The 27,113-nt window shown below is 45.5% G+C and overlaps 2 protein-coding genes across 5 annotated transcripts in view; one reads left to right on the forward strand and one right to left on the reverse strand.

Moving 5' to 3' along the window:
• The window catches only part of KATNIP (katanin interacting protein), a 194,420-nt gene extending 188,557 nt beyond the window's left edge, over positions 1–5,863 (reverse strand). For 2 of the 3 annotated variants that reach the window (XM_053671629.1, XM_037140018.2), the window contains exon 1: positions 5,758–5,835. In XM_053671629.1, the coding sequence (XP_053527604.1) occupies positions 5,758–5,764 (7 nt within the window). In that variant the 5' untranslated portion in view covers positions 5,765–5,835. Of the gene's footprint in view, positions 1–5,757 lie in introns of all 3 variants that reach the window. The other variant, XM_053671630.1, reaches the window with a different exon arrangement.
• A 128-nt stretch (positions 5,864–5,991) lies between these two features.
• GTF3C1 (general transcription factor IIIC subunit 1) overlaps positions 5,992–27,113 on the forward strand; it is a 72,631-nt gene continuing 51,509 nt past the window's right edge. For both annotated transcript variants that reach the window (XM_037140016.2, XM_037140017.2), the window contains exons 1-6: positions 5,992–6,265; positions 9,052–9,261; positions 12,172–12,348; positions 13,399–13,542; positions 17,230–17,326; positions 20,780–20,903. In XM_037140016.2, the coding sequence (XP_036995911.2) occupies positions 6,045–6,265; positions 9,052–9,261; positions 12,172–12,348; positions 13,399–13,542; positions 17,230–17,326; positions 20,780–20,903 (973 nt within the window). In that variant the 5' untranslated portion in view covers positions 5,992–6,044. The remainder of the gene's footprint in view (positions 6,266–9,051; positions 9,262–12,171; positions 12,349–13,398; positions 13,543–17,229; positions 17,327–20,779; positions 20,904–27,113) is intronic.

Genomic DNA, 27,113 nt, shown 5'->3' on the forward strand with positions numbered 1-27,113 from the left:
CTTTGCAGGCTATATGGTCTCTACTAGTCAACTCTACTACTGAAGCATGAAAACAGCCATAGACTGTTTGTATGTATCTGTAGGCAAATAGGCATAGCTGTGTTCTGATAAAACTTTATTTACAAAAGCAGGCAGCGGGCTAGAGTGCCTTGGGAAAGGCTTAGACCTTTACAAACGGTACCTTCTAGGAACTTCTAGGTTGGATTGCAGTGTTGATGAAAAGGGACCACAAACTTGTTAACTACAAGCACTTCATGGCAGGTGGTCATGTCCTCAAGCAGCATTTTTCCCTAACAAAGGTCACCCTGCACCTGAACTAAACCTCTCTGTTGTCTTTTTGCATCTGGGGTAGCATATCTTACACACAAGCCTTCCGAATAACAAGCAATTTCCTTTTTTTCCAATCCCTCAGAGCAGCCACCAGCAGCACAGCCTGAGACCACAGGCCCCTCATTGTTATTGTTGTCATGTTAATTGTCGACTGTTAACCAGCCTGCACCCCACCTGTGTAAAAGAGCTGTGTGTCCACCATTTCACTTTTTATCCGAACCCAGAGGCTTCCCAGCTTTGCTTTCTCCTGCCTCCCTTGTCACCAAGGGATTCCATATAAACAACTTACATCTCCTCCTTTGGTGGTCATATATAAAATAATGCGCAAAACTGCCGTTTTTCTGGAGTATTTTCTCAAATATGTTAATGTTTTGCTTCCTGGCATTGGTCGTCATTTTGGCTCAAATACACTAAAAAATTCTTACTGGTTTGGACAACGCTTATGTTGACAGTAATTACCTGTTTATGCCTGGCTTTCTCTTTGGACTATGAAATTTTTAAGGGCAGAGAATACTATATATCCCCCCTCCTTTTTTCAGATTAAAACTAAGGGACAAGTATAGCTTTCTTGTCCCTTAGTTTTAATATAGATGTATGGCACAAAATCCATAGAGATTTTCAAAAATTGTCCAAGTTAATGCCCAGGCAGGATTGCAGCTTCAAAGGTCTGCGGGCCCCAGGCAGGTAGGGACGCAATGAGGAAAGCCAGCCCAGCGGGGGCTGCAGCAGTGAGCTCCAGCAGTGAGCTGCATCGACCTCCCTCCTCCACCCTGCTCCCGCAGGGACGGCGCTGAGGCCAGGTGGAAGGCTAACTGGGTGTTAACACTTTATTGTTGTTTTAAAGAAAAGACCATCATCAGATACTTATGAGAAATCTCCTAATTTTTCAATGTTAAGAACTAGTTCAAAAACTTAAAGAACAAAACATTATGGGCCAAATAAATATGCCTGTGGGCTATTTCAGCCAGAGACTCCCAATTTGTAACATCTGGTATAAAAAAAAATCCTTTTGAAACTTCCTCCACCTCTATTTTTTTTAGGAAAAAAAAATTTAACTTGTATGTTAAAAAAAACAGCTTTGCATAAAAAGTTAAAGACTAGTATAATGAACTCTCATTTACCCTTCACCTGGATTCAACTGAACGCATCTTGAAATCTCTGGGTTCCAGCACACCAAAGGCACTAAAATGTCCTGTAGTCGCTGAATGAATGCCCTCAGGAAAAATAAGTGAAACCTTGTGCACTAGGTCCTATGAGCTAAAACCACAGGGTGAAATGAATGCCAAAAAATGCCAAGAGAAAAGAATCGGGTTCAAAAATGAGAACCAAGGAAGAAAAAGAGAACATGGACCACATTTATTTTGCCTGTCGAATACTTGCTTTATTTTGTGTTTGTTTTGCTTGGCTTCATTTAAGTAGTAAGAGAAACAGACAAATCACCCATAATCCAGGCAAAACCCAGGCAAGAATAGCAGAGACCAAGACACGCTAACACCACACCTTCTACAACATCTTACTGATTCAGCTCAGCCGTTCTGTACTTTGGGGTTATTCAGACGAGCGAGGCTAAATTTCACTTTTGCATTATTAATTCCTGGAGAGAGTTTGCTAAGCAAATGAACAGTATAAACAGGGAAATGTTAAATATTTGCTCTGTGGGGAGCAAAAGCAAATGAGGAGCTTTAAAATCCTTTCTAATTATGTTGATGTGCTGAACTTTTGTCTAATTATGTTCTTGAAAACTGAGTAGGAATTTTTTTATAAACCATCTCATTTCAAAAACACTGGAGGAAATTTGATTTTAACATAAAGGTGAACATGTTCACAGGCAGGAGACTCACACATTGCCAATTTACCTTCATTAAAATAAAAAATGTCAAACATTGTTTTTTTCTTTTAAACAAAGAGTGAGCTAATTACAAAGACTGTTTTTTGATAGAGGGCTTCATTAGATTCTACCTCCCTCTTCTGCCAACAGTGAGGAAGAAGTCTGCCCACGCGCACATAACGGCAGCGTGAGCTGACGTGGGGCAGCGCTTTGTATTTGCCAGACCCAGTGTTCAGTGCACTCATGCACAGTCTCCTTGAATCCACAAAGATGGATTCCCCAGCGATGACCAAACAAAACAAGGTAGGCTTCATCATCATCTCCATTTTATTGACAGGAAAACTGTGGCTCAAAGAGGTCAGAGTACACAGCTGAGATTCAAATCCAGGGCAGCTATCTGGCCCCCAAGACCATCAGCATCACCTCATGCTGCATCACGAAGCCCAAAGTCAAACCCAAAGGGCCGGGGAAATGCTGTGAAGTGCTGTGGTGATTTGGACATGCAGAATAAACCCAACTACAATCCAGTTTGGCAACACATGGTAGTCATTTGAACTTTTGTAGTTTTCAGAGGTAAACACCTTTCTAATAAGGCTGGTCTCGGCTTATCTAGTTGGCTAGACTCAAAATTCACCAATGTATGTATTACTTTACCCAACAAATATATGTGCCTATAAAATGGTATATAAGTCAAAGTTTTAAAAACTGAAATGGCAAAAGGGATTCTTTGAATGATAAATCTAATCTTAAGGCAAATACTTTCTTAAAGACAACAAAGTTTTCCCTTATGTAACCAATCCAAAAATGAATGGGTTCCTCCATTTGGCCATAACAATGCTTGAGGAGAGCGGAGATGATAAAAATTAGACCTGAATAAGCAGACTTTTTGATAATGGTCAATAGCAATGTTTTTCAAAGTGTGTTTCTCTGATCCTGTGAGGAAGAGGGGCTCCCAAGAACAAAACTATTTTCATCACAATTCTAAGACTTTTTCATCATGTTGGTCATTTATACTCATGACGCAAATGGAAGAATATGTAAAACTGCTTGCAGCCTGAGTGGCTACAAGGCAGTCACACCAAACTGCACTAGGAGTCTCTTTCTTTTCCTTTTTACTGCCATGTACTCACAACAAAACAAAACAAAAAATCATTTTAAGGCTGCCTTAGTGAAACAGTAAAATTAACTTTATTAAATCTCAACCTGTGAGTATACATTTTTAAAAATATTCTGTGTGGAAAAGAGAATGGAATGGACATTTAAAGTACTTCTGCTACAAGCCTAAGTAAGTACAATGGCTGATCCTAGAAAACACTAGTGTGATATGACAGAGTTGCCAGCTGAACTAGCCTATATGGTATATTTTATAGAACATGATTTTTTACTTGAAAGAACAGACAAACTATAGTTATTCAGATTTGGGTGGTCTGGCACCCAAACAGGAAAGGTCCTGGCACCTTTTCAAACAGGAAAGTAAACCTTTCACTTCAAGGAAACAACTGACAGCATTTGTTGCCAATGATCAAACCCAATGTGTCAAGTGGAAACAGGTAGAAAACTTGTTTCCACTGCGCTGGGTTCAATAGTTTCCCAAGGCTTAAACCACTGAAAAAATGAGACAGGTGGTAACATTAATGAATAATATTTTGATATGATGTAATAATATGCCATCTGATACTGGGGAGCGAAATTTCCAATATCGACATTTGGAAGATTTGTATAACTAACTCAGTGAAGTAACATTTTCCAAATGAGCAATGAATGCCAAAATTATAAAATGCATGGGTAAAATAGTCCATGGAAGAGCAAGACAGACCAGTGGATTTTAATGTAACAGAGCACAAAAGTTCAGCAATATGGTTTCAGATGCCCCAATTCAGATTGCCTGAGTGACATGCAGGCAATTACAACTTGCTAAGTTTTGATATAGTATCAAAAAGAAAATATACAATTATCAGAAAAGGCAATTAAAATATTCCCTGTTCCAACTGTTCATCTATGTGAGGCCTGATTTTTTCATACACATCAGCCACAATAGCAGCACAAGTCTGGTTGCTGAAACCAAACTGAGAGTCTAGCTATTTCCTATTAAATCAGACATGAAAAAAATTTGAAAAAATGTAAAATAATGCCACTTTTCCTTCTGGTATTTTGGGAGGAATTATAGCTGTTTTAATTAAAAAGCATTATTTATATTCAGAAGTAACTGGTTGTTATTTTTAAATGAATAAATAAATGTTTTAAGATATTTCTCAGCTTTAATTTCTGATATGGTTAATATCATAGACATTAATATACATAAGCAAACTCTTTCACTCTTTAAACTCTTTTAAAGAGTGAAAAGGCATCCTGAGACCAAAATGATTAGAGAATTGTTTTTCTATAGTAGTATTACATTGACCTTTCCACAGGGTAATCTGGCAAATGACACTTTATAGTACCTCTGAAGTACAAAGGGCAAGATGTCTTTTAAGCATATAACACTGTTAGTTTTTTTAAAAATCCACACTGAATTAAGCAGATGTCACAAAGGAACAAATTCCCCAGAAGTATCAGCGGCAAAATGAGAAAAATGATCTGGATTCTAGCACAGGCCCTACCAGTCTCCCTAGACATTAGTCTTCCCAGCTGCAGTGAAATCCAGGAGGAGCCTCTGTTTAGATTGCATCCAATCGTCAATTCCATGATTCTAATCAGGGACCCCTAAATGGTGGCCCACAGCTTGCCTCTGGCCTTCAGACTGATTGACTCTGAAGTCAATCAGTCTTAATAAGTGGTTAGAGTTGAGGGAGAAGTTTCTCTTTCATAAGGATTGATTTTCAGTCACAGCCCAGGCCAGCGCACTAGACTTGCCCCTGCAGACATCTACATTTGTATTCTCTGGAATGAAGAGAATTCCAGAGAATTCTCTGGCCCTCCTTTTGAAGGGCCTCTAAAGACCCTTCAAAATCTCAAACTTCGTAATTCAGATCTAGAGACAAAGTGTCTGGGTTCCTTTCTCACTCTGCCACTTTCTGGCTGGCTGAATTGGGGCAAGTTATTTAACTTCTCTGAGCTTCAGTTTCCTCATTCGTAACATGGGATAACTGGCAGGACTGCTATGAAAGTTCACGAGGTGTTGCTTGACAGCACTAACAGAGTTCCTGGAACAGGACAATACTCATTATTAACATCTAAGCACAGAAGAGAGTGCTTAGATGCTCCCCCCACTCTCCTTACCAAGTCCCGTTTGCCAGTAGCTTATAACTGCACTCCCCATGATGACGCTTACCCCCCATACCAACTCCCATGTCCCACAGGTCCACATCCTAAGACAGACAAAACCCTCCTCAGACGTCTACTTCTCCTTTCCTTACCTAAACCCCTTCACTGTGCCCTCCACCGTGTAGTACGAGGTTCCTACACGACCACGGCTCGACACAAGCCGAACACTGACGACTCCCCCCATCCCCAGACTCTTCTCCCCATCCCGGACCACTAAGGCTTCCTTTGCCTCAGAACCGAGAACACTTTGGGTCGGGAAGTGGTGATCCAGGGGGTTGTAGCTTAGGATCCTGCAGAGGGGGCGGGAAGGGGCGGAGGAGCCCGTCAGTACTCACCGTCCATCCCTAGAGGCGGTGGTTCCGGGCGCTCAAACCGGAAGCGGCCTCTGTACTGTTTGCAGTTCCCCTGGTTACTGTGGGTTTCCGGACCAATGGTGGTGGAGCTTCACGGACTGAGCCCGCCCCCAAGTGGTGTGACGTCACGTACACGCTCTGGAACTCCGCCTTCAATTGCCGGGTCCGACCCGCTTGCGGTGTTGCCAATCGTTGTGCGCAGGCGCGCTGGATGGGGCCCTTGACGCTTTGGTGCGCAGGCGCCCGGGACGCTGCCAAGTGAAGTAGCAATGGACGCGCTTGAGTCGTTGTTGGACGAGGTGGCCCTGGAGGGGCTTGATGGCCTGTGTCTGCCTGCTCTATGGAGCCGCCTGGAAACCCGGGTGCCGCCCTTCCCGCTCCCTTTGGAGCCCTACACGCAGGAGTTTCTGTGGAGGGCCCTTGCCACGCACCCAGGCATCAGCTTCCATGAGGAGCCTCGGGAGCGACCCGACCTCCAGCTCCAGGACCGGTCAGCGGCTTGGCCTTGAGGGGCGGGCGGGCGGGTAGGCTCAGAGCCCGGGGTCTGATGGGGCCGGGAGAGGACCAGGTTCCGACGGAAGGAGGGCGGGGGAAAGGAATGGAGCCTTGGGAGCACCCGGAGTCTAGTGGGGGCGCTGTGTAAAGCTGATTTAGGGTCCCTCATGCCTGGCAGGGCCCAGGCGTCTGATCGAGTTGGGGGTCATGGTTTGATGTATTCAGGAGTCTTCTGGTGATGTCCAATTATGTCCGTATGCAGGTTTGGGGTGATGGGGAGCAGGACAGGGGGGTATTATTCGAGCTTCGGAAAGTATTTTCTCTCGAGTGGAAGTAGCGAGGCAGTTCAGATCGAGACTGGAGACTGAAGGAATGAGATCTGCATAACAACAAGCGTAGCAATAATAATAATAATAATAACAAAAAATAATATTAACTAGAATATACTGAGTGCCTGATACTATTCTAAAATCCCGTTCTGGGAGCTTCAGGAGATTAAATTCATCTTATCCTCACAGTGACTCTATGAGGTGGGTGCTGTTGTCTTCCCCATTTTGCAGAGGCACACCGAGTCATAGAGAGATTAAAAATATGTCCAGAGTTATGGACATTTATAAGTGACTATGTGTTGATTTGAACCCAGGCCTGTTTTCAGAGACTTTGCTCTTAAGCCATATTGTGAGGGACAGGGGAGGTTCCTAGAGGTAAACCTGTCCAAAACTAGACTGATTTAGGTGGCCAGTTGCCAGAGTATTCTGAAAAGTGAACAGCAGTTGTGAAAGCCTGAAGGAGAGAAGTAAGTTTTGTTGAAGTCTAGAACTGGAGGTAGGGAATGAAGAACAGTAGACACAAATACATGCTAATTTTGAGCTGGGACTGTTCTAAGATCCTGGAATATAGCAAGTTATTTGTACAGCAAACTTTGGAGGTAGGTATTATTATCCCTATTTTCCTGCAGAGAAAATTGAGGCACTCACAGAGGTTAGGTGATTTGTTCAACATATCTAGTGGGGGCATAACTCAGAACTAGAGTCCAGGAAGTCTGGATACAGAACACACTTCGCCCTTAACCAAATTGGACTGGAGCGGTAATCAATGGTCTTTTAATCCTCAAATTCTCAAGTTGGAAGCCTCTCAAGGGAGGGTTAGATTGGGGTAAAGAGTGAAATTGAGAGATTTTTGTAGTAATCTAATCACAAACAACCAGTTATGGTTTAGCTCACCATAGTGGGGAAGGATGAAGAGACAGGGCAGGTAAAATCAAGACATAAGGCAAAAAATAAAAAAAGATTATTTTTTATTTATTTTTAGGCAGAGGGGAAGGGGAGAGAGAGAGGGAGAGAAACATCAGTGTGTGGTTGCCTCTCACATGCCCCCCAATGAGAACCTGGCCCATGACCCAGGCACGTGCCCTGACTTGGAATTGAACCAGCAACCCTTTGGTTTAAAGGCTGGCACTCAATCCACTGAGCCATACCAGCCAGGGCAAATAAAAGATTTGGTGGCTGATTAGATGTAGGCTATAAGGAAAGTAGGAACCGAGGACAGTACCCTTCACTTCCTGATGTTTGTGCTCCTTGGTGAACACTGATGCCCGTTACTGTGGGAGGGGACACGGAAGAGCAGCACAGTATTGGGGTCTGGGGGGAGTGGGAATGGTGCTGAATGTCCTCTGAAACACATCGTGTTTGAGATTCCTTTGAGTTATGCAAGTGGAGATTCTGTTTAGTAAACATCTAGCTTTGAGGGGGTAAAAGCAGGTCCGAGGGAGGGACTAAGCTAGAGATATCTATCCCATATGGCTGATAATTAAAGCAGTTAGCTGGGATCCATTCTAGAGTGCATAGAGGGATTCCTTAAGCCATGACCCTGAGGTATACCTACATTTAAAGCCTGGTTGGAGGCCTAGGAACCTTCAGAAGAAGACTAGGAAAATGTGGCTGGAGAGGAGAGGGCAGCAGCTCAGAGTGGTGTCCTGGAAGCTGGGGAAAATGTGATTTGAGAATGGAAGGGTAAATAGTGCAGAGGCCACAGAGAGGGCAAGGAGGAAGTATTGAAAAGTATATATGGAATTTAGTTTTTCATCTAGTGCAGGACGTGAACAAGATTTCTAAGGGGAACGTGATAAACTTGGCTGGCTGGATAAAAGAAGAAACATAAGTCAAAGATGTCTCTCTGGTGTTGATAAGGGGCAACTTGGAGAATGTGGTACCAGGGAGGGAAAGGAGGGATTTATGGGCGGTGGAGAGAGGCAGTCATAACTTTGGTTTCGATTTTATTGAATTTGAGATGTTTAGTTACACAAGTGAAGACAGGACTGATGTTTGGAGGAAGAATAGTATTGAGGATTCAGTGGTGAGAATTGTTAAATGCAAGCGATCATTGAACTATAAAAATGGATGAAGGTACTAAAGAAATCACTAAAACAAGAAGGAAAGATAACAGTTTAAAGGAGGAAAACCTTGAATCATTAGCTCCAGACCCGGTGATTTAGAGATTAGGCACCAGATGTGGAGGGAGACCAAAAGGCCATGACTTGGGCCATGACTTGGTGATTCAGGTTCCAGCATTCAGCTCATGGAATAGATTTGGGGAATCCTGGAAAGGTCTGTTTTCTGGGGCAGAGGACATTGCTGGTCAAGATGGTCTGCATTTGTAAGGCAGGAGGACTGAGTGATCTCACTTCCTCTCTCCAGTCTCTGCAGTAGGTTCTCACAAACGCACCAAGAACATATTTCTGAAGCTGAGATTGTGGCTTGATATTTGTGCTTTCCTCCTTAGGTATGAAGAAATCGATTTGGAAACTGGAATTTTGGAGTCCAAGAGAGACCCAGTCCCTTTGGAGGATGTCTACCCCATTCATATGATCTTGGAGAATAAGGATGGCATCCAGGGCTCATGCCGGTACTTTAAGGAGAGGAAAAACATTACCAATGACATCAGAACTAAGTCTTTGCAGCCCCGTTGTACGATGGCGGAAGCCTTTGGCAGGTAACTGATTTGCACCACCAGAAACTCATGGGGTTATTCCTCCTTTTAAGTCAGAGGTGTGAGCAGAGCACCGGAATTGGTCTGCAGCCTCAGTGTCTGTTAGAGTGCCTCAGGCCCGCACTGTCTTTTGGGCTAACTTTGCTCAGGGGGGGCCTGCCTTTCTTTCCATTTGTATTTGTAGTCTAGTCCAGGTAGGCAGAGCAGGCAGCTGTTTTTCAGATAGGTGCCTTTCATTCTCTGTCTGAGGCGGACCCTGTGCTGCCCAGCGGTCCTTTTGTGAGTCTTCATTCAGGGCCCCAGTTTCCCAGAGTGACTAGTCATTTTCTCAACCCCTGTCTACCTCCATTCCCGCCTTCCTCTCTACTTTACTGAACTGGGAGAAGCTGCCATTGTGAAGTCTAACTTCCTCCTTCCTCCTCAATTGCAGACTTCTCCACATTCTTCATCCCTCATCTCAGAAAAGATGAAAAATTGTGGCCTTGTGATTGGGATGCTTTTCTTCCTCCTTTTCTCTCCTCCCCTGCCCAGCTCCCACTGCTCATGCCCTTTCCTTCCTCTGCCAGTTAGCTCCTCTTTCTCCTTCATCTTCAGTTTCTGCCTGTCTGCTGGTGCTCTCTCCTCTGCACATTAATGTGACTTGCCCCTCTTGTAGTAGGACCTTCTCTTGACCTCAGATCCCCTATAACTATAGCTCTATTTTTTTTGAGACTGCAGCCATGTTTTTTGGAAGAAGTAGCTACACTCACTTCATTCTTCCTCCTTCACTGCCCCTCCACTCCCCTGCCCACTGTAGTCTTGATTTCTGCCTTTATCACTTCACCAAAATCTTATCCTCTAAGATTCCTGTTAACAAGCCTGGAACACTGCTAGGCTGTTTATCTTCTTGACCCCTATATGCTGTTAGGGACTTTTAAAGGTTTTTCACCTGTTGCTTCCTTCTCTGTTTTGTTTTTCTATTTTTTTTTATTATTAATTTTATTTAGTTATTTTTCAAGTAAAGTTTTTTGTCTATTTCTCCCATCCCAGCCCCATGTTTTTCTGTTCCTTTAGCTGACCCCACCAACTCCTTTGTGAATTTCCAACTTCCTTTCACCCCTTAAATGTTGGCTGCTCCCAGTGGCTCTGTCTAGTCTCCAGACCTCCCAAGTGTCACATGTGATGTTTCAGTAACCTGCCCCCTACCCCTTTACCCCAAACCGGCCTTCTCTTCTTTTTCTTTCCTCTTTGGTTTCTTTATTCTGGTCTGGGGTACCCTCATGCACCTGTCTGAATGTATTTGCATAGTACCTAATTGGTGTTTGATTGCCAATTGCCTGCCAATTGAACTGAACAGGAGTTATTACATCAGCTAATGGGAATCTGTGGAATTTGATAATACAGGGTAGTAAACTAATCTGAGTACATTTTTAAAGCAGAAAATCAGTTCCCCACTTTTTAAACTTTATTTTCCCAATGGACTTCTCCCAATTTAACTTCATGAGCCTGCTTTGAGGCCAGCAAGCAGAGGTCCCAAGTTTGTGACTTGCGGGCTCTCTTCTGCACGTGCTCACAACCTCACCCGTTTGAAGAAGGACTGCACGGGTTTCCACAACTCTGCAGGAGACTAATACAGGTTAATGGGAAGGGAGCTGCAGTGAAGTGGAAGTGAAGGCAGCCTCTTCTTTTTTTTTCTTCTTGCCTGGTTGGTGGTAGAAGTGAGTGGGTGGGAGAAAGGAGAACAGGCAGACTGAGGGATGTGACTGAAAGCAGACCTTGTGGTCGGGCTTTGTAAACAATAGGTCATGACAAGTAGACATGTAGACGCGGGCTCAAGCCCATGGCACCTTATATAAGGACCCTGGTGACTCATTCATCCAGGAAAGGGAGCTTCTCCAGTTGGGTATATCTTGATGCCAAGGAGTGAGTGAGTGGGGGGATCTTTGTCTGCACACCCTAGTGGGATCTCTGCTGCAGGGCTTGGACCCCTAGAGTGTGTGAGTGGAGTGGGCCAGTCTGCCTAAGACATGCATTTACGTTAGCAGACCGAGGCACCGTGATGAGGCCTATCAGGCCCCTACAGAGCAATCAGTGCTCTCAGCCAGGGCACCTCAGTGCCTTGCTAGGTAGCATTCTTGGCCTCTTTTACAGCATTTTGTACTCAAGTCAGTGGGGGAAACTGATGATTTGTCCAAGGTCTGGTCTTCATCAGACTACTTACAAATCCACTGATTACACAGTTCAGTGTTTCTGACTGAAGTTCACTTCACCTGTCTAGCTCAGTAGGCTAGTTCATTCACTTAAATATTTACAGAGCTTTTATTGTGCACCAAAATCATTCTAAGCTGTGAGGATGTCCTGATGGACAAGGTGACAATGTGCACCCTCTTACGGAGCTTCTGTTTGAAGAAAGGGAAATAAGACTGTCGTGTATATATCTCCATCCATCCATTTCCACGAACGCTGGCTAGGTGCTGTGAAGGATACGGAAATAATGGCTGGACATGGGGGGTGTACTCTGGTTACCATTTTGGGGAAGGCCTAAGAAGTGGACATCTGAGCAGTGACCTGAGTGGTGAGAAGGAATCAGTGACTTTAGTCACTTAAAGACACTGGAAAAGAGAAGCCAGGAAGAAGAAACAGCTTGTTTCAGAACCAGAGGGCCACACACACGGTGGGTCAGGGGCAGAGCCGTGGGGGGTGTGCAGGACATTCCAGGCCCTGGGGGGCATTGCAGTTTGGGTCCAAGTGACTCCGTCGGCCCTCCCCACCCTCAGCGCCATGCCTTAGTCCTAAGACTGAAACCAGCTTAACTCGGGGGTTGTGAACCTCTAAGAAGCAGCAGAAAATGATGACACCAAGGTTCTGCTTTTTCATGCTTCGATTTTCATAAAATCATAATTATTTATTCTTGTGGCTGTTTCTGATTTGCAGGTGGGGGAAGAAACTGATCATCGTTGCCTCCCAGGACATGCGCTACAGGGCCTTGATAGGCTTGGAAGGGGACCCTGACCTGAAACTCCCCGACTTCTCCTACTGCATTTTGGAGCGATTAGGCCGGTCCCGGTGGCAGGGGGAGCTCCAGCGAGACCTCCACAGCACCGCTTTCAAGTAAGGCAGCGATTTTTAACCGGTGTGCCACAAGAATTTTTACAACAGGCAGTACCTGACTAGTTAGCTGGGGCACTGACCTCTTTCCCCTTAGATTATCAAATTAAAAAAAAAATGACAACAGCCAGCACAATAGCTGTCTGGTGTGGATGAACCAACATTATACCAATTTTTTTGTTGTTGGGGAGTTTAATACGTATAAAATACATATCTTTCGGTGTGCCGCCAAATTTTAGTGATTAGTGTATGCCGTGAGATGAAAAAGGTTGAAAGTTGCTGGCGTAAGGGGCTAATTTGCTTCTCTGCTCCAAGTGACGGGGCTCACTGGCCGCTCCGCCTGTCTAGGCAGCCGCCTGCTGCTTTGTCTTCCCTGCTCCTCTTACCTGTCATCTCGGCACTCCCTAAATCATGACGCACGCTTTCTGCACAATGCTTTCTTTCATTTTTAAAAGATTATTTATTTTTAGAAAGAGAGGAAGGGAGAAAGAGAGAAACGTCACTGTGAGAGAGAAACATCGATCGATTACCTCTCACACGCACCCTAACTGGGGACCAAACCCACAACCCAGGCATGTACCCTGACTGGGAATCGAACTGGTGAATTTATGCATTGCAGGTTGATGCCCAGCCAACTGAGCCATCCCAGTCAGGACACAATGCTTTCTTTTTGAAGAAGCCCTGGGGTGACCATATAATTTATTGTCCAAACCAGACATTGAGAGTGGAAGGTAGAGCTGACTAGAAGGGAGCCGAGGAGGTGGGCACAAATTGGGACCATCTGGCAAACCAAGATGCATGGTCACCCTAGTTATTGGCCATGTTTGATTATCTCCTTATAGTTGATGAGTCTCCTGGCCATCCCTTCCTGCCGTTCGCCCTGGCCTCCACTCCCATCTCCCCACCTTCCTCTCCCGGGCTGAGCCATGGCTGTTCTTCCCGAGGCCTTTGTTTCATACCGACCGTTCTCACATTGTCCGGATAGGAGGCGTGTGTCTCTGGTTATGTCCAGGCTGGTGGATGAAAGCAGCCAACACACCCCCTCTCCTCCAGGGTGGATGCGGGGAAGCTGCACTACCACAGGAAGATCCTGAACAAGAACGGGCTCATCACCATGCAGTCCCATGTGATCCGGTTGCCCACCGGCGCCCAGCAGCACTCCATCCTCCTCCTGCTGAACAGGTTTCACGTGGACAGGTGAGCGTCGCAAGGCCAGAGCGTTCTGTCATGTCCGCACTGCAGCTGCTAAAAATCAGAGGCCAAATCAGAAAACGGCTTCAGTTTTTTAAAAAGACATTTATTCTGTATACTGAATATGATAAAGTAAGTCGTGCTCATTTAGAAAACCTGGAAATTATACAGAAAAGGATAATCCCACAACCCAGCAGTAGGGACTGCAAGTATTTTGGGGGAATGTAAAAGTAAAAGGTAAGCTAAATTTGATTGGCTGTGATGGCAGAGTTGAGGTTGAATTGCATCAATTTAACATTGTCATGTTTTTACAACATGTAACTGTAGTAATCAACCTGTGTGGATGAGATGGTGAGGTTCTACTAAATGATTACATCATGCTGCTATCTATCTGTGTATTATACTCAGTCATTACATCAAACTGAAAAAAAAAATTTTCCTTCTTGAGAACCAGGGAGTCTCTGAGAGTAAGTCTCTCTGACTCTTAAATATTTATTTTTTAGAGAGAGGGGAAGGGAGGGAGAAAGGGAGAGAAATATCTCAATCAGTTGCCTCTCCTATGCACCCTTGCCAGGGAACCAAACGCACAACCCAGGCATGTGCCCTGGCCGGGAATTGAACCGGCAGCCTTTCACTTTCCAGGATGATGCACAACCAACTGAGCCACACAGGTTAGGGCAAGTCTCTGACTTTTAAATCCTCCCTGTTGGGGTGACTAATTACCTGGCTCAGGAACAGGAGAAAGAAATGTTCCACCACACTGCAGAGAGGTCTCAGCTGCACTTCATCACCCCGTGCCCTCCTTTGTGGGAGGGGCCAGAGACCAGGGTGGGGAAAGGATGAAGCTGGTGCAAAGCCTAGAATGAGTGCCCTTGGGAGAATCAGCTGTGAGCCCCAGCGCCTGGTCGCCAGTCCTCCCTGCTAGCGATGGGCAGTGTCCAGGGAGATAGTGGGCAGGCCCTTTCCCTGGACCACAGGGACTGACTCTGTGATTCTGTCCTCCCCAAATGACAGAGGCTTTGCCCTCTACCCAGCAGCCAGGAATACCCTCCAAATGGGGAGGAGGGAGTAGGGTAAACACTCAGGATTTCATGTAAGTTTTAAAGATTATGGTACCCACTGCATAGCACAGAGGTTGGCCCAGAGGAATGCTTGATGTGCATGCGTAGCTAACTACTGACCAAGGATTTCCAGGAGTGAAACTGTCGCTCTGAATTTGTCTTCAGATCTGTGTTTTAGAAATACGAGGGGAAATGCCCCCCAAAACAGAATTTATTTATAAAAAATTGTGTATCTATTCTTACACATTTAAACTTCAGTCACCTTTAAAGTGCTCCCCTTTTGATGCAGTACACTTATCTTGATTTTTTTTTTCCACTTCTCAAAACAGTTTTGAACTCCTTGATTCTGATGCCTTTTAGTGCTTCTGCCGTTTTTTGTTTCACCTCTTCCACGTCGGCAAAACCTTCCCCTTTGAGGACTTTTTTTCATCCAGGGAAACAAACAAAAAAGTCACTCAGGGTGAGATCGAGTGAATAGGAGGGTAGGGTACAGGAGTCCTTCCATTTTTGGTCAAAAACTGCTGAACACTAAGTGCGGTGTGGGCAGGTGCACTTGTATTGGGTTGGCCAAAAAGTTTGTTTCTTTTTTCCCATATGATGGCTCCAGTAGTGCTTTGTTGTCTTCAGCTTTATTTGAGACAATTTTGTTATAGTGTGACAGCTGTCATATTAGCATGCATTTAAAAAAACGTATCAAAATTGGTGAATTTTTATGTAGCAATTTTAATATTGAAGATGAAAGAAAATACCCCGCATTTTCAACAATTATGCTTTATTATTTCAAAAAAGGTAAAAATGCAACTGAAACACAAAAAAAGATTTGTGCAGTATATGGAGAAGGTGCTGTGACTGATCAGACATCAAAAATGGTTTGCAAAGTTTCATGCTGGAGATTTTTCACTGGATGACGCCCCACCATCAGTTAGACCAGGTGAAGTTGTTAGTGATCAAACTGAGACATTAATTGAGAGCAATCAATGTTATACCATGCAGGAGAGAGCCGACATGCACAAAATATTCAAATATAAAGTTATTGGTGAAAATGAAAATTGTCTTTTATTCTATGGAAAAAACTAAGTGGGCTTTTTGGCCAACCCAATAAATCGTCCATAATATAAGGAGCAAATGTGTTGAAAGAGTCTTAAAAAAAACTCACCGAAGGCGGACGCGGCCTCTCACGACACCAGCTGGTGCACTGACACAGGCGGGTTCCTAGAACACCCAGCGAGGGAACCCTGTGCTGCAAGGGGCCTGCCTTCCAGCAGGTAACTCTGGTTTTGGGGGTCCCCCTCATAATATGTTAGATATACTTTGGTAATTTGCATTTTAATTACTAAGTCATATTGTCTACTGGTTAAATGCCCTAATCACCAAACTCATAACTGGTATGTAGCCTGTGACTGACAGAGAACAGAAGCTGGTGGCTGTGAGTAGAAGAGAGAATACGGACTAAGTCAAAAGCTGTATTTTTGTTTTGTTTTGTTTTTAAATATATTCTATTGATTATGCCATTACAGTTGTCCCATTTCCCCCCCTTCATTCCCCTCCACCCTGTACACACCCTCCCACCCACATTCCCCCCTTTAGTTCATGTCCATGTGTCACAAGTTCTTTAGCTTCTGCATAAAGTCAAGTTCAAGGAGTTCATTATCACCAAGCCCTTATTATGTAAAATGTTAAAGGGACTTATCTAAGAAAAAGAAGATAAAAAATATGAACAGTGAAAGGAAAGCAAACTCACAGTTATTAACAGCCACACCTAAAACAAAATCTGTATTTAAATCTTTATGCTTCACTTAGGCAAAGTCACCTGGCCTCTCTGAAGCACTTTGTTCTTCTGTATAATGGCCACCTCATACTGCTTGGTAGTAGTTCCTATGCAGTAAATGGCTGTCTCTTCATTTAGTCTTTCATTCCTTTAGAGGCAGTAAAAATGGAGAAGTGGGTTCAGTCTCTGGATCCCACACAGAAGCCCTCCCTGCCCCTGGGCCTGCAGGCAGTTAAAGCCCAGTTCTCCTTCCCCCGCTGAGCTGGCTGCAAGGCTGCTTTCTGTACCCCTCCCCCAGGCGCACACAGTGGGGAGCCCTTCTCTCTTGAATAGTAGCTTCTTTTGGTGGCCCTTAGCTTGGAAGCATTTTTTGTGACGTTCACTTCAGAATAACAGTGCAGTGTAAGGTCCAGCAGTCTAGTGAAGCCAGGAGTAGAAACCAGGCCTTCAGGATCAGAGTGGCGTCGTGACCCAGGGAAGAGAGCACTGGATTTGAGGCAGACAGCTGAGGTTCACGTCATGGGCCTGAGTCTTAGGAAAGCTTATTAACTTCCTAACGCTCTTTCTGAAATAAAGAACATTGTCTTTCCTCACCAAGTGATTGATAAGGAAATGTCAATCTAAACTTAAAGGTATTGTCAAAACTAATGCATTTTAAAGAATCATTTCAGTAAAGCTTTAGCCATAGAGTCTAGTGTGCACACTGCCACTAGTTAGGGGCCCCTGGCCGTACGACCCAACCGCTCAGAGCCCCAGCCTCTCCTGCCACAGCGTTCACAAGTTGGGCTGGAAATCTTGCCTTGAAAAATAGGCACTCTCCAGTAATAGGTTTGAAAAAAGTGAACCGTTTGTGTTTCCTCGCAGGAGGAGCAAATACGACATCCTCATGGAGAAGCTTTCGGTGGTGCTGAGCGCACGGAGCAACCAGATAGAGACGCTGGGAAAGCTGCGGGAGGAACTGGTGAGCTGCCTGGGGCTCCTGCGTGCCGGCCGGGCCGACCCGTAAACCACGGTGCAAGGACTCTGTCAAGTGTGAATTGAATGAATTGTAATCAAAAGCCCTGCTATGGACTTGACTATCCCTAACCCTGAAACAAGTGGGGCTTTCCTCTGTTTTATAGAACAAAAAAATCCTTTGTTTTATAGAATAAGAAATTGCTCAGTCCTTAACTTAAATCCTTCTTCCTCTTGACTGACTTCCATTTCCCCTGGGGTTTGCTCCAAGACCTGCTATAAAAGTTCGTATGGCATGGTAAATCTGGGTATGTGGATTTACTTTCATAATTAAGCTTGTAATTTTGTTTGTGGCTTTGTATTGACATAACAGTGACTCTGCTAAGAAGGAGGTGAGCTGACATGGGCAGGGAGGCAGTCAATGACCTGCTTTGTCTTTGAGCCCCGGAGGGAGGCGAGGCTGCAGTGAGACCGGGAGGGAGAAGGCACATGGACGTGCTGCTGCCTCCAGGCCAATTTGAATAGTCTTCAGTGGCAGTTAAGAAAAAGGCAACGTTAGAAAGGAGAGAAAGACAAAATTGCCCTATAGGTTAACCAGAACTTGAAACTTAAAATTTAAAGTCAAGATTTTGGGGTAACAGGGATTTGCCCCAAAGGAGCACAGTTGAGAATCTGTTCATAGACATCAGGGCGCTCTGCTCACCTTGTGCTGTATCAGGGAAGCTCCAGGTTCTGCTGTCATTTCTCGGGGGGGGGGGGGCCTGCTCCCCATTGCTAGCTTCACTGCATGCCCAGCTGTCTTTGGAGCAGAGGCTCCAAACCAAGGCGTGTGGGTCAGATTTGGCCTGTACATTGTTAAAAATACATGTAACCTAGCATTTTTTTTAAATTGAGATTTCACCTATGAGATCTAGGTTTCTGGCTCCCCTGGACATATCCGACGGGCCTGGGCCCTCAGCCTCCCACGACTACGGCTAGCCCGGGCTGGCTGTGCACCGGGCTGGGTGTGCACCGGGCTGCTGTCCCCAGGTCAGCAGTGTGGACTGTAAGCAACAAGATTTACCTGTTACCGGGCACTGTGTCATTTATTCACTGAACAGAAACTGTCGTGAGTGTTTACTTTGAGTCAGAACCATGTTCTACACTCAGATGATAAAAAGTTTATGAGGACGGCAGGTCTGCTGTCGTGGAGCGGTCTGACTGGAGGCAGAAATGAGCGCACACTGAGGCTCGAGCGCTGCCCAGAAAGGCATGTCTGAGCTCCGAGAGGGAGAGAGAAGCTTCACAGAGCAAGTTACAGAGCTGGGCTTTGAAAATTAAGTGTTCCTGAAGTAGACAAAGGAGAAATGGCTTGAGCAAAGGTGTGGAGCTGTGGGAGGCTCTGGGACTTTTTTTTGGAAGTTGGCTGGAAGGGCAGGTTGTGGCCACATAGGAAAGGTCGTAAGTGCCAGGCAGAAGACTGGGGATGAGGCACTGGTGGCAGTTTAGAAGCAGATGAGTTACCAGAAGAGAAGAGCGTTCAGGAAATGAACTGGTGGTCAGAGGAGATTGGGAGTGGGGGTGCAAGGTACTGGGTGGGGGACTGGCTAGAAATGTTTTGGAGTCATTCTGGAGGTGACAGTACCAGGACTTGGTGAGTGTCCAAAGCCATTATACAGAGCTGAATGGAGGAGTCTCGTCTGTCCCCGGTAAGCACCGCTTACAGAAGTAGGCTGGAGCTTGAGGGCCAGATCACGAGGCCAGGGGCCCCGTTTTCCCTGTGGAGAGCCCCACCGGAACAAGAGTGCCAGACCCACAGTAAAGGTCGGTTAATATGTATAAATGATGTGTGAACAAAGTCAAATACAGAAAGAGGAATGAGCCTAAGTGAAGGTGCGATAGACAACAAGTTTGATTTCTGGATTCACCGACTGAGGATCTTATGGGACATTCACTTGGCAACTGGAAATAGAGGTCACAGTGACCTTGGCAGGATTTAGTGAATACTTAGCCTGTAGGTGAGGTTGATGGCATGACTATAGATGCTAACTTTGGGAGGGGTGGCAGGGAGGCTCCTATTGCTTCTTTCTCTTCCCGCTGGGCAGTGTGGGTCCTTATGGCAGCCCCCAGCACGCAGGACTACGTCATCCCCTCTCGCCTGGTATGGGCCAGGGCTCAGACCATATGTTAAGGGCTGGGGTTTGATGGATGAGTTTCCGAAGGGTCTTTCCACGATGCCAGGGGCACAGCTAGATTAACGACAGATGCCATTTCCAGGCCAGTGGGTTTGAATGTGCCATATGTGAGTCGTCTGTATTTCTTTGATAGCCATATGTTCTGCCGCCCAACAGCTACAGTGGTGGCTAGTCTGAAAGCTGGTCTCACATATGTGGCGGCGGCGGCCCACAGACGTCAGTTCCCTCTCTTTCCCCCAGAGTGTAAGAGGAAACCTGGAAGACTCACAACTCTTAGTCACGGGTGCCTCCCATTGTTCAGTCCATAACTTAAAGCGGCGGGGACTTGCCTCACTGTTCTGGGGTTGCAAAATCAGATGCCCTAGTGGCAAGGAGGGCAATGCAAATGAGTCGAACGGGTCAGGTGGAGGAGTACGGCCTAGAATCAGTATGGATTCAAGAAATACTTAATTTTCCTCCTAACTGTCGTGAGAGAAAAGCTGCGCAAAAATGGTGATCGGTGGAAACCGACCTTCAGCCTCCCTGTGCGCTCAGACGCCGGCACAGTGCAGACCGAGTGCCTGCCTGGTGGGGGGGCCTGTCCTTGGCTCCCGCTGACGGCTGCCGTGAAGTACAGTCCTAAGATTTATGCCAGATCTGATTTTTCAGGAGAAGCAAGAATGTGGGTTTTTATATAAGATCTCTCACTTTTCAGTGTTGGCAAGTAAATTGCACACATCTGAAAAAACTTGGCCAGTCCAGTCCTAGAGGCTGAACGTTGGTAGCCCCTGCAGTTCAAACGCGCTTCTGGTCATTTTGGTTATATGTGTCACATTGCAGAAAATACGAGTGAGGGGTAAATGGTGAAACTACTCAGATAGACACATTTTTTTAATGTTTTCTTAGTATTTTTCCTGTTTGTTTTACTGCCTGTGGGAGGGACATGCATGTGTATTAATAATTAACACACTCACTTGGTTGAAGTCAAAACAATGTGAAAAGTCTCCTTTCTCCACCTCCCTCTGCCTCATGCTCACCCTTATGTAACCTCCCCAAGCTTCTTTAGGAAAGTCTCCCCTCCCCCTCTGCAGTCAAAGGCTGGAATTGTTAGTACACTGCTCTGGACGTCTTCTGTCCCCGGAGCCGTGCAGCTGAGCAGTCAGTCCTTCCTCACGAACAGGACCGGTGTGTTCTCATTCGGGTGGGCAGTTAACTTGGGTCTCGAACTAGGTCTGTTTACATGCTGCTCCAATAGTTTCAGACACCTCGCTTGAATCTGACAGTGGCTTTAAATTCTGTGTTGGCAGGGGCTGTGTGAAAGGACATTTAAGCGTCTGTACCAGTACATGCTGAATGCTGGTCTGGCGAAGGTGGTGTCTCTTCCCTTACAGGAGATTCAGCCTGAATGTGGACCTTGTAAGACAAAGAAAGGTAAGGGCAGCCCTGGCCTCTCTTCCCTGGGCTGCGTGCGTGGATGGCTTTTACTCCTCCCGTCTAAGCTTTGGCCCGTCTCTCCCATCACGTCTACCTGCCGTGTGATGATTTCACACATATTTTCAGCTCTGTTCCTCTGGGCATAACATAGGATCTTCTGTATAAAAAGTGCTCAGGAAATGTTTGCTGAATGAAAAAAATTCAAACTCCTGGCAAGCAGCTCTGTGTATGCGGCTGTTCCTCTGACAGCTCAAATTCGTGCTGTACAAAGAGCACGTCCATCTTGTCCTCCTCGCACTGAGCCGCTGAAGTGCACTGTGCTGCACGACGCCGACATCTGGGTCGGGTGGCCACTTTTCCCACAGGACGGGCAAGACGTGCTGATAACTTACACAAAGCTGAGATTTAAACCTTCTGGTCAGTTCAATTAAGAATAGTGGCCTATAAAAACACCCATTCTTAGTCCTTTATTTTTCTCTCTTCCTGATTTTTATCTCAGGCTGTTTACCTCTTCTGATTAACCAAAGTCCTTGAAAAAGCTCAGGGTCAGAGCTTTCAGTAAAGATAATAGATTCTTCCCAAATTCCATGCTAGGGATGATAAGAGATATAAAAAGATGTAAACCCATAAGTACAAAGAGAAGAGGACAGGGTATGATAGCAGAGAGAGTTGTCAACAACATTTTGGTGCTTAAAGGCAGATGCACAAATGGTCACTGAGCAGACCGGGAAAGCTAACTGCCTGTGAAGGGCATAGCCAAGAATTGACACCTCAAAACCTGAAATCAACCCTGACTGGTGTGGCTTAGTTGGTGGGCTGTCATCCCACAAAGCCAAAGGTCACCAGTTCGATTCCTTCTGGGTCAGGGCACATGCCTGAGTTGCAGGTTTGGTCCCTAATCAGCATGCATAGGAGAGGCAACTGATTGATGTTTCTCTCTCACATCCATGTTTCTCTCCTTCTCCGTCTCCTCCCCTTCCCCCTCTCTAAATATAAATAAATAAACCCTTTAAAAACATATATATATTTTAAAAACCCGAAGTCAGCTGAAAATTCGGAGATTCCAGGTACCTTTGAAAGCACAGGCATGGATGGAGCGGGACACAGGAGAGCTGGTCTGGAGTCTCTGTGAAAAGCCATGGGTACCCCAGCCCCCGCTCTCCTGTGCATAGCCAAGGAAGACCCCTTTCCCACAGAGACACAAGTCCGGTTTACCCCAAAAGAAGATGCGCCAAAGAGATTCTAGACTCACAGACATGAGGCCCAACTAGGGGCAGGGTGCTGTGCTGAAAACCAGGGTTAGGTGACAAGTGACCATCTCCATACTGTAAAAAGTGGGTCTCCTCACTGCCATTTCCAGTTTGATTCCTAGAACAACTGGATCTGCCGTCCCAGAGGCCAGAGACTTTTTTTCTGCAGAAACTGACTGGTCCAAGGGAAAAGTCATCTAGATAATGAAATCTGGAGGTTTCCCATTAAAATAGCCGGCCCCTGCCTGCTCACTGGTTCTGGAAGGCCACTCAGTGACAGCCTCTCCCTTCCCCCTCCCTGCCCTTCAAATGCCTAAAACAGCACTGTGGGGAAGCGTTTTAACACTTCACCCAACACTGGAGGAAAACTCGAGTGTGAATGTCAGGGAGACAAACAAACCTAGAAAATAGAAACCAAGTGAGGAGCAGGAGAACACTTTTTTTAGAAGAAGAAGAATCTTCAGAGAAAGAAGAGAAGAGAGCAAGAGGCTATAAAGAAGGGACATGCAGAAAATAGGAAAGAGCTCTTGGAAATAAAAGAAATATGATCATTGCAATAAAAGATTTAGTGGAAGGGAAGATAGATAAAGTTGGAAAAAATCTTCCAAAAAGAACAGAAACACGGGAGAGACAGGAAATAGGAGCGCTAAGATGAAAATAAGAGGCTGAGCCTAAAAGATTCAACATCCACACAACAGGGGCTCCAGGAAGTTGCGGAGGGAGTGTGTGCAGGGCACTAGAGCAGAAGAGAGGATGAGAAAGGGCACAAGAAATTTTTCCAGATCAAAGACCTACCAGGTACCTAGTATAATGGGCAGAAGAACCCTGCACCAAGATCCAACATCTCGAGGCTTCAGAAATCTGGGGATAGAGAGCCTTCGGGGAGGAGACATCAGATTGCCTAATAGTAACTGATGCTGGAAGACCTTGGAGCAAGGCCATCAAAGTTCTGAAGGAAATAGACTTTAAATCTATAATTTTTTATCAGCTTTGCCATTGACCAGGTATGAGAAGAAGACATTTTCTTAAGGCAGAGCAGAAACTCTTTATCTCCCACCTGCTCTCTCTTAGGAAGCTGCAGGAGGATGTACCCCATCAAATGACAGACTAAGCCAGGAGGCAGGGAAACGTGGGCCCAGAAAGCAGGGGGGCACATGAAAAACCCCAGGGAGAAGGCAAAGGGAAGTGACAGTGACAGGCACTAACAGCAACCTGTCCAGATGGTTCCAGGAGGGATGGAAGTCCATGCAAGGTCCTAGTACACGCGAATGTGTCTAGCGGACATTTTACCCTGTCCGAGTCTGAGCATGAATGTAATGATAGGTGCATAGAAATCCAAGCAACTGGGGAAAAAAGTCAGTAACTCCCAGGAAAACCAACAGGTGCATGAGAACAAGGAGCTTAGGGTCTGTGTGCTTGACTTTGTCAGCATAGAACGTGTCCTGTGGACACAGCTCAAGGGAATTTGTGCTCAGTGGGAACAGTCCCAACACGTAGCCCTGCCTCCAGGAGGCAGGCATTCATTCATATTTGCTGAGTGACCAGGAAATACCAGTCTGAAGGATCTCCATCTTTTCCTTTATTTCCTCACTCAGCGGAATCACTGCCTACCCTGCCTGGCTTCCCAGCGTCTGAGAAAAGTCTTGGCAGGAGTTGGGAACACAGAGATGCTACCATACAGGAGCATACAAACGAAGGAAGGCGTGCCTGGGAGATTAGGAAAGCGACCTCCTGTAGAATAGACTTCGTCTTTGAGTCCCTGCAGTCCCGAGTAAACGTGTGACTGGGTGAATGATGAGAACTCCTCAGGGTAAAGAGTGGGTGGCATCCACCTGGTAGTACACAGCAAATGAGGAAACACTGGCAGGGAGAAAAGGTTCCGGGAACTGGGCAGCGTGCCGGGGACTTACCGTGTGAGGACCCCCAGCCCGTGATTGGGAAGCATGGTTATCTGAATGCTTAAGACAGTCACGACCTGTGGGTCCCTTCATGGTTTTTACTTCCTGGCCTATTGCAAGAAAGGCGTTAAAAATAAACACAAGAAATTTTATCTTTCAAGTAGAAAGAAACTAAGAAGGAGATGCCATTAAAGATCCTTTCTTGCTGGGCAGGCATCCATAGAGCAAAGCTTCAAGCTTGAGTTCCTGGAAATTCAAACTAGCCACTTGAAAGTAAAGACACCTGGATGGACTTTGATGTAAGAAAGCCCTGGGATAGAATTCTTTTTTTTTTTTTAAGATTTTATTTATTCTTAGGGAGAAAGAAAAGGAGAGAAACATTGATATGTGAAAGAAACACTGATCAGCTGCCTTTTGTGTACATGCTGACCAGGGACCAAACCTGCAACCCAAGCAGGTGCCCTGACTGGGAATCAAACTGTCGACCTTTCACTTTTCGGGATGATGCCCAACCAACTGAGCCGCACTGGTCAGGGCTGTGCTAGAATTCTTGTCCTGTCATTTCCTGTGGAGGTAACAACGGCTTCCCTATACTCCAGTTGTCTCGCCAGTATTATCTGGGGATAATAATACAACTTTCCAGAGTGCTGTGGGCCTCACAGGAGACAGCATGCACAGAGCAGTGGCCGCCAGCCCGGGCCTGGAGGCCCTATCCAGCAATGCATTATGTTTGGCTTAATTGAATTAGTTTCTGACATTTAAAAATCAGAAATTTCACCTAAAAAGTCAGCCTTTCAACTTCTTTGTAAAAACAAAATTAGGCAACATTGAACTGCATTCCTGTATTTTTTTTTAATTCTTTAATTGTTCAATTATAGTTGCCCCCATTTTGCCTCCATTGTTCTCCCCTGCCCTGTCCACCCACCTTCTCCCACATTCACTCCCCCCTGCCCCATTGTCTTTGTCTGTGGGTCCTTTATACATGTTCCCTGACCTGACCTTTTCCCTTCTTTCCCCTGTTGCCCCGCTCCCCCCTCCCCTCTGGTCATTGTCAGTTTGTTCTTTATTTCCATGTCTCTGGTTCTATTTTGCTTGCTTGTTTTGTTGATTATGTTCCACTTAGAGGTGAGATCATATGCTGTTTGTCTTTCACTGCCTGGCTTATTTCACTTAACATAATGCTCTCTCGTTCCATCCATGCTGTCATGAAGGGTAAGAGCCTCTTCTTTTCTTGTACCGTGTAGTATTCCATTGTGTAAATGCACCACGGTTTTTTGATCCACTCATTTACCGATGAGTACTTAGGCTGTTTCCAGTGCTTGGCTATAGTAAATAACACTGCTATGAACATTGGGGTGCATAGGTTCTTTTGAATTGGTGTTTCGGGATTCTTAGGATATAATCCCAGCAGTGGAGTCACCAAGTTAAAAGGCAGGTTTATTTTTAGTTGTGTTTTTTTTTTTTGAGGAAATTCCATACTGTTTTCCACAGTGGCTGCACCAGCCTGCAATCCCACCAGCAGTGCACTAGGGTTCCCTTTTCTCCACATCCTCTCCAGTACTCGTTTATTGATTTGTTTATGTTGGCCATTCCGACATTGCAGTTTTAGTTTGCATCTCTCTGGTGACTAGTGATGCTGGGCATCCTTTCATATATCTTTGGGCCCTCTGTATGTCCTCCTTGGAGAGGTGTCTGTTCGGGTCCTTTGCCCATTTTTTAATTGGGTTGTTTATCTTCCTGGAGTAGAGTCATGTGAGTTCTTTATAAATTTTGGAGATCAAACCCTTGTCCAACGTCTCATTGGCAAATATGTTTTCCCATACGGTTGGTTGCCTTTTCATTTTGCTGATGTTTTCTTTAGCTGTGCAGAAGCTTTTTAATTTGATGAGATCCCATTTGTTTATTCTTTCCTTTATATGTCTTGCTCTAGGGGACATATTGGGGGAAATATTGCTGCGTGGGATATATGAAATTTTCCTGCCTGTGTTCTCCTCTAGGACTTTTATGGTGTTGTGACTTATATTTAAGCCTTTAATCCGTCTTGGATTTATTTTTGTATATGGTGTAAGTTGGTGGTTGAGTTTCATTTTTTTTTTACATGTAGCTGTCCAGCTCTCCCAACACCATTTGTTGAAGAAGCTATTTTTACTCCATTTTATGTTCCTGCCCGCTTTGTCGAACATTAATTGACCATTGAGACTTGGGTTTTTTTCTGGGCTCTCTGTTGTGTTCCATTGATCTATGTATCTGTCTGTTCTTATGTCAGCACTAGAATCTTTTGATTACAGTGGCCTTGAACTGCATTTCTTAAATAGCAGTTGGCAAGGCAGAGAGCTACTGCCCCCTTCCTGTGGGGCCCACCTTCCCCATTTATCAAGGGCACCCTGCTTCCTGCTATGGAACCCACAGCTGGCTTCCCTCTGGTTTGTCACCCACCTGACTTTGCAGTTACATCTGCACTCAGGTCCTCTCACACAGTGAGTGTCCTAGTTACCTTGAAGTCTAGCGCTGGGAAGAGGAGCCCTCCAAGAAGGAGGGTCAGCATGACTCAGAGCTCACTCGACCTGAGTACAAGGAAAGTGGTGGCTTCAGCTCCTTACATGGGATTGGTAGGGCAGGATCCCATGACAATGACAATGAGAATTTTTTGATCGTCACACACATGCACAGTGAGTCCATACTGACAGATCAGGAGGCGCATCTCCTTCACATGGTAACTTTGTCACCTGCCTCTGCTGCTCAGGCTCGTCGCCAGCACACCCCTCACATCCCGTGTCACACTTTCTTAGTTACCTGTTTGTGTGACTCTTTTCCAACTAGGTCAGGAGCTCATTGAGGCTGCTGGCCACACCTCTCACATACTTTCTATGCTTAATTCCTGTGCAGAGTCTGCTGGGAACAGAGCAGGCGCTAAGTAAATGTTTAGCAAATTTAATTTAATTAGGTGCCTCTTCAATTCCTTTCCTTGTGCAGGAGACAAGGGAATGAATGAAGTGTTAACCTTTCGTTGCCTTGAGCTTTGTTGTCCCAGTTGGCAAAATTAACATAAAACTTTCCCT

The sequence above is a fragment of the Artibeus jamaicensis genome, unplaced genomic scaffold (assembly GCF_021234435.1).
Source record: "Artibeus jamaicensis isolate MK-2021 breed Jamaican fruit bat unplaced genomic scaffold, CSHL_Jam_final contig_700, whole genome shotgun sequence".
In the NCBI taxonomy this organism is placed as follows: Eukaryota; Metazoa; Chordata; class Mammalia; order Chiroptera; family Phyllostomidae; genus Artibeus; species Artibeus jamaicensis.